General features: G+C 48.3%; 1 protein-coding gene across 2 annotated transcripts in view; it reads left to right on the top strand.

Annotated features, from left to right (window-relative positions):
* The first annotated feature begins 1,877 nt into the window (after positions 1 to 1,877).
* DGKD (diacylglycerol kinase delta) overlaps positions 1,878 to 13,874 on the top strand; it is a 116,472-nt gene continuing 104,475 nt past the window's right edge. For both annotated transcript variants that reach the window (XM_081813363.1, XM_081813358.1), the window contains exon 1: positions 1,878 to 2,040. In XM_081813363.1, the coding sequence (XP_081669489.1) occupies positions 1,885 to 2,040 (156 nt within the window). In that variant the 5' untranslated portion in view covers positions 1,878 to 1,884. The remainder of the gene's footprint in view (positions 2,041 to 13,874) is intronic.

The raw sequence follows: 13,874 nt of genomic DNA, 5'->3' as shown, positions 1-13,874 counted from the left end.
TCACATTCCGATGTCAGGAATAACATCTGAAGGTTAGTTAGGACTTCAACATGTGAATGTTGGGGCGGGTGGGAGCCCAGTTCAGCCCATAACAGGCCCTTCTCTCCTCTTGCTTCCTACAAGCTCCTTCAGGCCCAGCTTCCTGGGAAGGCTAGCCTAGAAGCATCAAGAACTTTGGAGTCACATGGCCCAGGTCCAAACCCTGTCTCTTTTCCACTCCTTGGGAGAGGTAGCATTCTGAACCTCAGGTTGCAGTCTTCATCTCCAGAGCGGGCCCAGTGACCTTGCTCTGTGGGGCTTGTGTGAGGATTAGAATCACCGGTTAGGTGTCTGCTGTGTGTGTCCCGCGGTCTGCACACCGAGAACCAGCATCACTATCTTCGAGTATTGCAGAACTTACTGTGATGAGGGAAACGTTCTGTATTTGTGCTGTCCCGTGTGGTAGCTGCTAAGCCACGCACGGCTATTGTGTATCTGAAATGTGGCTAGTGCGACTGAGGAACTGAACATTTAATTTTAATTAATTGAAATTGAAACTGAAGTAGCCACATGTGGCTAGTGGCTAGAGCATTGGGCGATGCACCAGGGGCTCTGGGCCTGTCCCAGAGTGTTCCTGCCTTAGGCCCTGAGATGCCCTGTCCTGGCTGTGAGTCCATTTCCCTGGCCATGTCCCCATGCTAGATGGGTTCACTTGTTTTGCCTTTGGAAAGTGTCACCCCAAGTAGTGGGGGCCAGAGCATGCTGACCGGCAGGCAGGCCGGGGCCCACCCAGTCTCTAGCAGGAGCCCTCTGAAAGGGCAAGGGGACAGTCACGTAGCCCCCTAAGGATTTGCCCCTCTCACCTGTATGGCAGCAAAAACAAGTGCGCTCTCTGTGCCCTCCAGTGAAGGGCTCACCTACCTGGCTATCATCTGGCAGTCCCGGCTAGCACGCTGGGCCTCATCCCAGTCACCTGTGCCTCCTGCCTCCTGCCTCCACCTACACATCACTTGGCTCCCGAGTCCACTTCTCTATCTCTGCGGCCCCTCCCAATGACCCAGGGCAGCCACCTGCCCTGATTACTTCAAAGCCTGGATCACAGGCCCCAGCTTTGTGGCCCAGCCCTGCCCGGGGTTAAAATCCCTCAAGGGCTTCCTGTTACACTCGGGACCAGCCCTTTATCAGGTTTCCAAAGCCCTATCTGACCTGCCCGCCCCCAGGCTCATCTCTTCTTGTTATTTTCTTCCCTTTAGGCTATGACTTCCGTTTTCTTCCTGGACACTTGTTCTTTCTTGCCTCCAGGACTTCGACCAGTCTGGTCCTTCGTCCTGGAACACAATTCCCCAGTCAGGGTTAACTCCTACTAGCCCTTTTCTTCTCTCAAGCATCATTTCTCCAGGAACCCTTCCCAGATGGAATCGTGTATCCCTGTTCTGGCATCCCAGAGGCCAGTCCTTTCTTTTTTCTTTCATGCATTCAGGCATCCATCCAGTCCCAACTGTTTACTAAATGACAGACGCTGCTTTAGACGCTGGCGACACAATGCAGGGCAAGACAGGACGGTCCCGCGCCTCCTGGAGATCACTTACGTTCTTGAACGGGAAGACTGAAGATTAAAAAAAAAGTGAACACGGAGACAAAAAAAAAAAAAACAACACACAAATTGTGTCCTAGACAGAAAGCAGACGCTAAGACCAGGGGCCAGGGGACATGGGGGGGCGGTTAGAGGCAGAGGGGCCCGAGATTGGCTCCATCTGCGGCTGTGCGGGCGGCCGGCAGGGGGCGCGGCGAGGCGGCGTGGGGCCCCGCCCAGGCCCCAGGCCCGCCCCCGCCCCAACAGGCCCCGCCCCCGGCCCCGCCCCCCGGCCCCGCCCCCGCCCGCTGTGCGCGCGCTGGCCCGGCAGCATGGCGGCGGCGGCGGGCGCTCCTCCGCCGGGTCCGCCGCAGCCACCTCCGCCGCCGCCGCCTGAGGAGTCGTCGGACAGCGAGCCCGAGGCGGAGCCCGGCTCCCCGCAGAAGCTCATCCGCAAGGTGTCCACGTCGGGCCAGATCCGCCAGAAGGTGAGCCCGCGGCGGCGGCCCGGGCGCGCGCCCCTCACGCCGCGGCAGCCCCGTGAGGCCCGCGGCCCGGCCCGAGAGCCGCCCAGGCCCGACCCAGCCCGGCCCGGGGTCCCGCCGGGCGCCGCCGTCCGGGCGGAGTGCGCCCCACGGGGTAACGGGCCGGGCGCCCCGCCCCGCGCCCGGGCTGAGCGCGTCCTCCCGGCGGGGTGGCGGCGGGGACCCCGGGCCCGGGGCGCAGGTGGGCGCCGCGCGGGGCCGAGCGGGTGGGGCGGGGCGCCGGGGCCAGGGGCGCCCGCCGCGGGTGGGCCGCGAGGAAGCCCCACGCTGCGAGGACCGGGAGGAAACTGAGGCCTAGAGACGGGGGGCGAGCGCACCAGAAATGGGGGCTGCTGGCTGTGTCCCGCAAGCGCACGCTCCCCGAGCCCCGGCTTCTGCACGTTTCTGAGGACTGACCAGGTCATTTCCCTCTGGGTGCTCTGCAGACTCACCTGTGGTCCCCTGGGAAATCCAGCTGGACCCGGGTGTGGGGGCTCTTCCTTGACTCGCGTGTGTTTTCGTGCCCTTAAGGGAAGGGATGCGCGTTCTATGACCGGCTCTCCCTCCCTCTGGGGAAAGCCGAGAGAGGGGGCTTTCCCTGGCTGCGCACCCGCTGGGCACCTAACTCTCCGCGGAGAACTCCAGACGCTAAATATTCGCAGCAGAAAGACGCATTTCCTTTCTGCAGGAGGAAAGTTGCGCCCTTTGTTTTCCCATTGCGGTTCCTCTTGAAAACTGCTTATGGTTTTGGCTACAGGTGAGCCCTGTCTGTTAGAACACGGCTGCCTCAGGCAGGTGGCTGGACAGGTGGCTGAGGGCAGGCTGGGTCTGTGGGCAGCCCCGGCACATCCAGCTGGCACAGACTCTCATTCTGCTGCAGTGCGCTTTTCCTCCGGGGCCAGTTAGGTTCAGCTGCTACTTTCACCGTGGGAGCCATTTCTTGCTTTACCTTCTGTCAGCCTTTGATACTTTGGTGGGGGTAGTTTTTGGTCTGAACGTGTTAAAAACAAGTTTATTGTGAAGTGTTCCAGTTATTCAGCAAATAGGTATTGAACACCTCCTTTGTTGCAGGCATAACAGTAACAATAATAATTGTAATGAGAGCAGTTCTTCAGCGCTTACCAGGCAATGTGCCAGGCACTTTTCTTGGGTTAAACTTTACAGCAGTCTGCATGGGCTGTAACTCATTTAGTACTAGCGAGAACCCATTGAGTTGGGTGTTAGCCATCATCCCTATCTTATGGGATTGGAAATCGAGGTAGAGAGGTGAAGTGACTTGCCCAGGGTGTCACAGGTAGTAAAGGTGGATCTGGATCTGAACCATGGTCAGGATCCCAAGACGTACAGTGGTAGGAGTCTGGCTCCTAGTCTGTGGGAGATGGACACCTGCGCATGTGACAGTATGACCTAGTAAGTGCTGTGGAAGCTCAGGGGACAGAGAATCCAGCTACCCTGGCAGGCAGGGAGGGGAGGTCCTCTTTAAACAGATCTTGAGGGAAAGGGGAAGGAAGCGCTTTCCACATAGTTGATGCATATTGACACATACTGTATCTAAAGGTTTAGGCACACCTGGGAATGATCTGAAGGTGAGTGGGTCAGGTTGAGAGGAATTAGGAAGAGGCTGGAAAGGTAGATTGGGCTGGATTTTAAAGGGTGAGCTGTGGAGTTGGGTTTTTGGCCTTGGGCAGGAGGGAGCCGCTGACGGTTATTCAGTGCATGGGAGTGACCAGTCAGATGTGCTTTTAGGAAGATCTCCAAGTAGCCCTAAATGATACTGTTAAGAGTTGCTCTCCCCTGTTGTTTGGTCCTGGAGCATGGTATGTGCCCAGTGTGGGGTAGATCATGTGATTTACAAGTGTGATTAAGATTAGATCTCTCAGAGATTCCAGTGTTTGTCCAGAATTGTATTCTTTAGGAGGCGTTCTCCCCCCCCCCCCAAAAAAAACCCAAACACAATAGCTGCTGTACCTACCAGCTGTTCTGGCTGAGGAGGAGTGATGGGTAGAGTGTTAAAAATACACCCTGAGGATTTGAGTTGCTGAATACAGTCACATCTGCTGTACAAATAGCTTAAGGCAAATTTTTCTTTCGTGTTGTTAGAGATTGCCTGAATGTGGGAAGTGTGAGGTTTTCTGTGTGCAATAGCTCCCCCCCATTTTTTGAAGCAGATAAGCCATTCAGAAAATTGCTCTGGTATATGTGGTGCCTAAGAGAAATATCCAGAATGGTACGGGGTATCATTCTGGGTCTAAACGGGAAAGCTGAAACCACTTGAAGTATTTAAAACAGATGGAATTTGGGGCACCTGGGTGGCTCGGTCGGTTAAGTGTCTGCCTTCAGCTCAGGTCATGATCCCAGGGTCCTGGGATGGAGTGAGTCTCTGAGTCGGGCTCCCTGCTCAGTGGGGAGTCTGCTTCTCCTTCTCCCTCTGCCCTTCGCCCCACTTGTGCTGGTACATGCTCTCTCTCCTTCTCTCTCTCCCTCTCAAATTTAAAAAAAGAAATCTTTAAAACAGAGGGCATTTAATGTAGGGGAGTGGTCACAGGTGATGAAGAACTGAGGATGCAGACAGTGGCTGATGAGGCAACAAATAGGAGCCCACTGTCACCCCTGAGCTGGAGGACAGAGGGAGGAGGTAGCATTTCGGACCCCAGGAGCAACTCCCGCCTGCCAAGAGGCTGCCCTGGGCTGTCTGGTGGGCCCTGGTGCCTTCAGAGGGCGCAGCTGCTGCTGGAGTCTCACCCCATCCCCCTCTTGCTTGGGACACCCAGCCTGTTAGGGATCAGCCCCTCTGCAGTTTGGAGTAGAGCAGAAGATCAAGGAATGGAACTGCGGACAAGTTTTTGAAATACCAGTCCAGTGCAAGCTAAGAACTGTCTTAATGGAAAAAGAAATGTGCAGGCACATCGCCGGGGATCTTGTTAAAATGCAGATTCTGGTTGAGTAGGTCCGGGGTGGGGCCTGAGAGTCTACATTTTAATCAGCTCTCAGGAGATGCTGCTGCCACTGTTGCTGGCCCATGGACCAGACTTTGAGAAACAAGTCCATATGCCATACGTGTCAAGAGAAGCCTTCCCAAACCCCAAAGAAATCTTTAGTTTATGAGGTTCTCTTAAAACCTTCCCCCAAGTCTTTAGCATTACGAAAACTTGATGAGTGGAGATTTGACATGGTCATTTAGTAGTTTAGCATTTCACACGTCTGATGTTTTCCAAAGTTCCGACTGTGTCCAGCAAACACATTACTTCATTTGTATTTCCTAACCATAGCGCGCAGTAACAACTCTGTAGGACCTCATAGAGTGAAAAAAGAAGATGGGGCTAATACACTGGTAGATTAATTCACTAGCACATTATAAAGTATTTTGAAATTTGAATAAAGAACAGTGTGATTCTGTGAAGCATTATCAGTTAAGATAGAGTGTAATCTAATTTCAGAGTTTTTTTTTTTAAAGATTTTATTTATTTGACAGAGACACAGCAAGAACAGGAACACAAGCAGGGGGAGTGGGAGAGGGAGAAGCAGGCTTCCCACCGAGCAGGGAGCTCAATGCGGGGCTCGATCCCAGGACCCCGGGATCATGACCTGAGCCACCCAGGCGCCCCTAATCTATTTCAAAGTTTTAAAAAAGTTCACATTTTTGGCTTTGTGCACAAAAGTGCTCATATTCCTGATTTCAAATTTAAACAAAGCATTTTTCCCATTGTGAAATGAAGACTAGCAGATATTAGGCAAAATGTTTAAGTTGTAAAAGACTTAAAAAATAGCTTTATATTGGGGCGCCTGGGTGGCTCAGTCGTTAAGCGTCTGCCTTCGGCTCAGGTCATGATCCCGGGGTCCTGAGATCGAGCCCCACATCGGGCTCCCTGCTCTGCGGGGAGCCTGCTTCTCCCTCTCCCACTCCCCCTGCTTGTGTTCCCTCTCTCGCTGTGTCTCTCTCTGTCAAATAAATAAATAAAATCTTTAAAAAAAATAGCTTTATAAAGATATAATTCACATACCATGCAGTTAACTCCTTTAAAGTGTGTAGTTCAGTGGTTTTTAGTATATGCATAGTTGTGCAACCATCACTGCAGTCAATTTTAGAATGTTTTCATCACCCCCGAAAGAAACCCCATAACCATTAGCACCCGTTCCTCATTCCTTCTCAACTCTCTCAGCCTTAGACAACTGCTAATGTACTTTCTGTCTTGAGGATTTGCCGATTGTGGACACTTCGCATATATAGAATCATGCAGTATGTGCCTTTTGTGTCTGGCTTCTTTCACTTAGCGTTAATTGTTCAAAGTTCATCCATGTTGGAGTGTGAGCATTTGGGTTATTTCCACTTTTGGCTATTTTGGATGAGGCTGCTGTGAGCATTCACATACATGTTTCTGTGTGGACATATGTCTCATTTCTCTTGGGTGTCTACCTGCGAATAGGTTTGCTGGGTCACATGGTAACTCTGTGCTTAACCTTTGAGAAACTGCCAGACTCCTTTCCAGAGTGGCTGCACCATTTTACCTTCCCCCCAGCAGTGTGTGAGGGTTCCAGTTTCTCCACGCCCTCAGTTATTATGTCTTAATTATAGCCATCCTAGCGGGTGTGTAGTCATATGAAAGGTTTTTAAAGCTCACATGTGTATTTAAGAGCCTAAACTCTGGTGTTAAACGAAGTTGATTCACACCCTTCGCTCCCACTTATGAGATACGAGATATCACGGACAGGTTCCTAGATCTCTCTTAAGACTTGGTTTCCTGATATGAAACAGGGAAAATACCAGTTCCTGGGTTGGTGGTAGCGACACTAAATGAGCCTTGAGCCTCAGTTTTCCATATCTGCAAAATAGAAAGGATAATAGGAGTTGTCAGATCCCTAAAATAGAAATGATGTTAAGTCATAGAAGTAAATGGGACAATCTACGTACACTTAGCATAGGGCCTGGCATGTCGTCAGCCTTCATTAAATGGTTTCTTTTATGATTATTTCTGTCTTTTTAATCATTCTCTCTGAACCCCTCCTCCCCCATCTCAAGCTGGCTGATTCGTCATTTCTAGCAGCCAAGAGAGCAAATAAAAATGAATGTGGCAGGGCGCCTGGGTGGCTCAGTTGGTTAAGCGACTGCCTTCGGCTCAGGTCATGATCCTGGAGTCCCTGGATCGAGTCCCGCATCGGGCTCCCTGCTCAGCGGGGAGCCTGCTTCTCCCTCTGACCCTCCCGCCTCTCATGTGCTCTCTGCCTCTCATGTGCTCTCCGTCTCTCTCATTCTCTGTCTCAAATAAATAAATAAAATCTTTAAAAAAAAAAATGTGGCAAACAAATAGCAATGAAAATCTTTTAAAAAAGTTAATTTATTAAATACGAGTGGGAATACCATGGGCTAGTCATTATTTTTCTTATTTCACAGATTCATTTTAACTCAGCAAATATTAAGTGTACTAGGCACTTGGGGTACCTTACTGAACAACAACCGTAAACACCCCTGGAGCTAAGACAAGACAGACATTAAGAAGGTAATCGCACGGTTAGTGTGGCCTTGTGACAGGGATGAGCGTTAAGCAGGTGTTAGCCAGAGTGCTTTGAGAAGGTGTAATAGGTGAATTTGACCTGCTACTGGGAGGGGGGCGGTAGGAGGAGATGAGTAGGATAAAGTGACTTCTGCTTCTGGTAATGGTGGGCCGAGTAACTGACCAGCCTTCTGCCAAGCACCATCTGCTAATAGGAGGCAGCTGATAAGATAATGCAGTATTACAGGGCTGGAACTGGGAGGATGAAGGTCTGTGGAAGTGAGCTGGCATCTGGGGCTGGCTGCTTTTTACCTTGGGGTCAGGAATAGTTGGAATAGTGTCCCCCTAAAATTCATGTTCACTTGGAGCATGAGTGATAAGGTTGTCTTTCATTATTCATAATGAGCCCCTTTTGGCTACGCCTGAATTTATGCTGATGGGGTGACTTGGGATGGGGCTCCTCGATAGCTTCAGGATGGGAGCTGGTAACCAGAAAGACCAAACAAGTGATGAGAGGTGTAAATTTTCAGCCTTACCCCCAACTTCCTAGGAGCAGAGGGGGTTTGGAGATTGAGTTGTAAAAAGTCTTTAACAAGGAGATTCCAGGAGTTTCTGGGTTGGTGAACGCATTAATGTGTGTGGGGGGGAGATTGGCATTCCCAGAGGGGGCATGGAAGCTCTGCTCCTCCCCACTCCCATACCTTGCCCTGTGTATCTCTTCATTTGATGTCTCTTTCCGGTGTTAGGAAGGATGTGGAGCAAGGGAAAGCTCATCTTCTGTCAGTGGGAATATTAAGTTGGTAACACCACATTAGAAGACATTTTGGCAGTGTCTTTTAAAGTTGAAAAAATGTATACCCTATGTTTTGGCAATTCTACTTCTAGATGTATATATCTAATAGCTTATGTGAGCTAACGTAAGAGTACAAGAGTATTACTAGTGTTTTTTTTTAATAGCTCAAAAGTGGAAAGAACCCAAACATCAGTCAGCAGTATAATGGATAAGTAAATTATGGTATGTTCTTTCAAGAGAATATTACGCATCAATGAAAATGAACTGCTGCTACCTGCTGATTTAAGGATTAATCACAGCATTAATGTAGTCTGGCCAAAAAAACCAGACATGAAAGAATGTTGTGTATGATTCCATTTATATCCAGGACGGAATGGATAGGACACTAAGGTGTTTAGTCTTGCCTGCTTATGTCTTTAAGCTTGCACGCAAAGAAATGATTACCAGAGAAGTCTGGATAATGGGAAAATATGGGTAGTGATTGGATGGCGCATGAGAGAGGAAGCTTCTGGAGGGCTGGTAGTGTTCTGTTTCTTGACCTAGGTGGTGGGTTCTCAATTTGTGATAATTATGCATTTTTGTTCTGTGGACTTAATGTGTGCTATTTTATAATGAAAAAGATTTTTCTTAAAGGATTAATGAAAGAGTGAGGAGATTGTAGTTGGTCAAAGAGGTATACAAAGCCTCTGTGGCCAGAGGGTACTTGGGGAAGTCAAAGGGCTGGAAGAAAGCTGGTGTGTATAGAGTTGGCAAGACTTAAGGTGACCTTGATAGGGACATGAGGCTGGGGAGCTGGGTAGGAGGCTGCATTGGGGGGCTCTGTAGGAGTGGGGTGCTATTGCTTTAAGATTTTATTTTATTTTTTTTAGTAATCTCTACACCCAACATGGGTCTCGAACTCCAAGATCAAGAGTCGCATGCTCTACCAACTGAGCCAGCCAGCTGTCCCTCCTTTAAGGTTCTAGGAAGGAGTGAGACATAATCTGATCTATGTTGAAAGGATTGCTCTGGCTCTGTTGTAGCCACCTGAGTGGGTGCTGGTAACCTGGGCCAAGGTTGTGGTGGTGGTGATAGAGTTCGTTGGATTTGGCATTGTGAGAACTTAGCGATGGTTTGGTGTAGGTGTTGGGGAAGAGGAAGGTTGTGGTTCCGTTGACTGGATAATGGAGCTCTTCTCTGAGATAAGGAGCTCTACGTGGAGGACCAGCTCTGGGATTTTGCTCTCACTGGGCCCTGCTGCAGTGGTACCCTGGATCCTCTTATTCTCAACTATCCCAATTTCACAGATGAGGGGTATAGACTCAGAGCAGTTACGTGGCTTGCCAGTGTGCCATGAAGCCACCCGAGCCTTGTAGATTCCAGATTGCACCTCTTCTACTGGGTCCTACCCATCCCCTTGACAGTCATGTGGCAACAGTGGGAGTGGTTCCTGGAGCCTGAGAGAGGGAGCATGGTGGGAGGGAGGGCCCGCTCAGCTCAGCCACTGGTTTTAGGATGTGGGCAGAGCAGGGGGGAGGACCAGTCAGAGAAGGAAGTGGAAGAAGCTGGGGAGGAAGAGGAGGAAAGGGAGGGGAGGGGAAGAAAGTAAGTTCTTGATTTCAGCACCCAGAGGTCCACCTGCACTATCATTACTGTTACTTTTGTATTTCCTTCTAGACTGTTTTTCTGGGTATGTTAACAGAATTGGAATGAAAGTGTATGTAAGTTTTCACTTTAATGTTATGAGCATTTCTCTATATTATTAAAATCTCTTTATTCTTATCCCTTGTAATGGTTGTACTATATATTCTGTGAAGAATATCTTTGCAAGGAAAGCTCTTTTTCAATTTTAAATTATGAAAAATTTAAAAAGAATAATAGTACAGTGTATGCCTAATATACTTACTACCAGGAATCAGTAATTGTTAATGTATCGCCACAAATGCCTTATCTATATGTATTGAATATAAATAATCTGCTAAACCTTTTGAAAGTAATTTGTAGGCATCACAACAGTTTACCCCTAGATAGCTCAGCATGCATCTCCTAAAAATGGCATTTTGAAATGTGCCATTATTCTACCTAAACTCCTAAAAATAAGGACTCCTAAAAATAAGGATGTTTTCCTATGTACCGTTATTACACCTAAAAATTAATTGTAATTTTCTCATATCTAATGAGCACATGATTTTTAGATTCCCCCAATTGAACCAAAAATGTCTTTTATAGCCTCCCTTGGTGGACCACATACCAATCAAAATTCATGCATTGCATTTTGTTGTTGTACCTCTTCAGTCTCTCAGCTCCCCACAGGCACCTTCTCCTTCCCTTCCCCACGATGACATTGACTTTTTGAAGAGACAAGGGCAGTGGTCTTGTAAAATCCGTGTCTGGATTTGTCTGATTGTTTCCTTGTGGTTTCTTTGATCCTTTCATTTGCTGTAAACTGGAAGCGAGAGGTTTGAAGACTCGATTACATTCAGGTTGATGTTTTGGGCAAAGCTCCTCGATCTGGGATGTTCAGTGTCCTGTCAGGCTGTCCCCTCTGCTGTTTCATCATTTGCTTTATGTGGAGATGCTAGATCTTTCCATTGGAAATGTGGATATCCCTCTTTGTCAGGAGGTGCCCTGTGAGGTGCTTCCTGGGCACCATGCAGATATCCTCATCTTTAACGGTTTTCAGCATTCATACGTAAGACTTGCCTGAATCAATTACATTATGAGTTTACAAAATGGAGATTCCCCCCTTTCTGTCATCTCTTCCACGTTTGTCTGTTGGTATTCTTCTGTAAATTTTTCCCACTTCAACTGGGGAAGGGCTACAATTCCTCCTAAAAAAGGCAGGGTAATTGCTGGATTCTTTCTGTTTAATTACCAATTTTCAAAGTAAGGATTTGTTAGGAGAGTCCTCTCCAGCGGAGGCAAACGTTCCCTTTCTGCTCTCCCTCTCTGTCACTGTTGATTCACTATTTTTATTCAGTGTTTTGCAGTCAGTCGCAATCATTCCTTTTGATGCTCAAATGGCCCACTTTTTCCTAGGGCAGCCCCTTCAAGCTGGCTCTTTGGCCTGTGAGCATTTGCTTGGGGTGTCACACGATCTGTCATTTCATCTTTGGGCTGGAGCCCGAGGTGGGGTCGTGGGGCACGGTGACCTGGGGCTGAGGTGGCTGGCCCTGGCCGGCAAGCGGTGCTGCCCTCCTCCCCACTGTGCCCCGGGCAGGCAGTGCCCAGTGAGTTTAGCACATCAGCCTGGCAGGGCTTTGCTTTCCTTTTTTGGGTTTGTACCTCTCAGTTGTGCATCTCCATTTATTTTGTGTTCCTTTTCTGTGGTTCTTATTATTTGTAGGTTAATCTGTCCCTTTACCACTCTGTCCATAAGCTTTTCTCCACTGTATCCTGCAGCTTTCTGTGAGGTCTCACTTACGTCTTGTACACAACCAATGACATTTTCTGCAGTGTATGTTTTTCCCTTTAGCCCCTCATATGTGGATTTTAATTCTGCTGGGGTGTGATTGTTTTTGCTTCCTTTTCTAATCATGTCCTGTATCACAGCTTGTTGTACTTTAATTTCATCCTGTTCTCATTTTGGTGCTCCCTGTCCTTGAAAAAACTTTAATTTTTTTAATAGAGTCAGTGTCTTCCTGTAATCTTAAAACAAGAAGCACACATTTGCTAAAATGGACTTCGGGTTTCTGTAATAAATTCATTTAGATTTATGCATGTGCTTTATGGTGTATTTTCAGCCTCCCATCCCCACTTTCTTGTTTTGATTTATCAGTCCTGGAATGTGTTTGCCGGTCTGCGGGTTTGAACTGCCATTACCTGTGTGCTTGGCTGCTGGAGGGAATGCGAGTCCCGCCCGAGATTGGCCACAGGTCCAGTGCTGGCCTGTGTTGGTCTGGGCCGGCTCTGCCCACCACCTCAGTCTGAGTAGTGCGATGCTTTGGGTCACCTGCCACCCACTTCCGGCCGGCTCTGCTCTTCTGCATCTGAAGGTGAAGGTGCCTGGGTTGTGGTGGTTTTCCTGAGCCTGGCTCTCTCGCCCCATGATGGTGAAGTACACCCCAGGACCCAGGCTGAGTGGTGCATTGTCCCTTGTAGCAAGTTGGAAGAGGGGCACTCTTGTTCTTTTTCTTTATTTACCATTTCAACCATTTTATTTGTTTATTTTTAAAGATTTTATCTATTCATGTGAGAGAGAGAGAGAGAACACAAGCAGGGGGAGAGGCAGAGGGAGAGGGAGAAGCAGACTCCCCGCTGAGCTGGGAGCCCGACATGGGCAGATCCCAGGACCTGGAGGTCATGACCTGAACTGAACGCGGACTCTTAACCATCTGAGCTGCCCATGCGCCCCAACCATTTTATTTTTAAGAAATTTTTATTTACTTTTATTTATTTTATTTTTAAGTAGGCTCTTTGCCCAGTGTGGGGCTTGAACTCATAACCCTGAGATCAAGAGTCACACACTTTATCAGCTGAGCCAGCCAGGTGCCCCCCCATTTTAACCCTTTTAAATGTATACAGTTCAGTGGCGTTAGGTACATTAACAATGCTGTGCAACCATCAGCAGTATTTAGTTCCAGAACTTTTTTATTCCCTACGGGGAAACCCCTTCCCCATTAAGCAGTCACTCCCCATTCCCTCCTCCTCCCCTGCTACTCATCTGCTTTCTGTCCCTGTGGGTTTGCCTCTTCTGGATATTTCATGCAAATGGAATCATACAATACGTGGCCTTTTGTGTCTGGCATCTTTCCCTTAGCATGATGTTTTCAAGGTTCATCCATGTTGTAGCATGTGTTAGTGCTTCATTCCTTTTTATGGCCGAATAGTATGCCATTGTATGGATCGACCACATTTTGTTTATCCCTTCATCTGTTGATGTATATTCAAATTGCTTCTACTATTTGGCTGTTTTGAATAGAGCTGCATGAACAAATTATTGTTTGAATGCCTGTTTGCAGTCCCTTTGGGTATTTACCCAAGGAGTGAAATTGTTGGGTAGTTATGTGATTTTACCTTATTGAGGAACCTCTAAATTGTTTCCCACAATGGCCATGCCATCTTACATTTCCAACAGCACAACAGCAACGTAGGAGGGTTCTAGTTTCTCCACACTTGCCAACACTTGTTTTTTGTTTTTTTTTTTATCATGGCCGTCCTGGTGGGTGTGAAGTGGTATCTCCTGGTATTGATTTGCATTTCCTTAGTGACTAATGATGTGGAGCATTTTTTCATGTGCTTGTTGGACACTTGTGTATTTTTGGAGAAATGTTTATTTCAGTCCTTTGCCCATTTTTTTTTTTTTTTTTAAGCAATTCCAGGTTGTCACCTGTGCTTTTTTTTTTTTTTTTTTAAAGATTTTATTTATTTATTTGAGAGAGAGAATGAGAGAGAGAGAGCATGAGAGCGGGGAGGGTCAGAGGGAGAAGCAGACTCCCTGCCGAGCAGGGAGCCCGATGCGGGACTCGATCCTGGGACTCCAGGATCATGACCTGAGCCGAAGGCAGACGCTTAACGACTGAGCCACCCAGGCGCCC

Source organism: Leptonychotes weddellii, chromosome 3, assembly GCF_054177405.1.
Source record: "Leptonychotes weddellii isolate Sample4059 chromosome 3, ASM5417740v2, whole genome shotgun sequence".
Lineage (NCBI taxonomy): Eukaryota > Metazoa > Chordata > Mammalia > Carnivora > Phocidae > Leptonychotes > Leptonychotes weddellii.
This window is presented reverse-complemented; position numbering and strand designations above follow the sequence as displayed.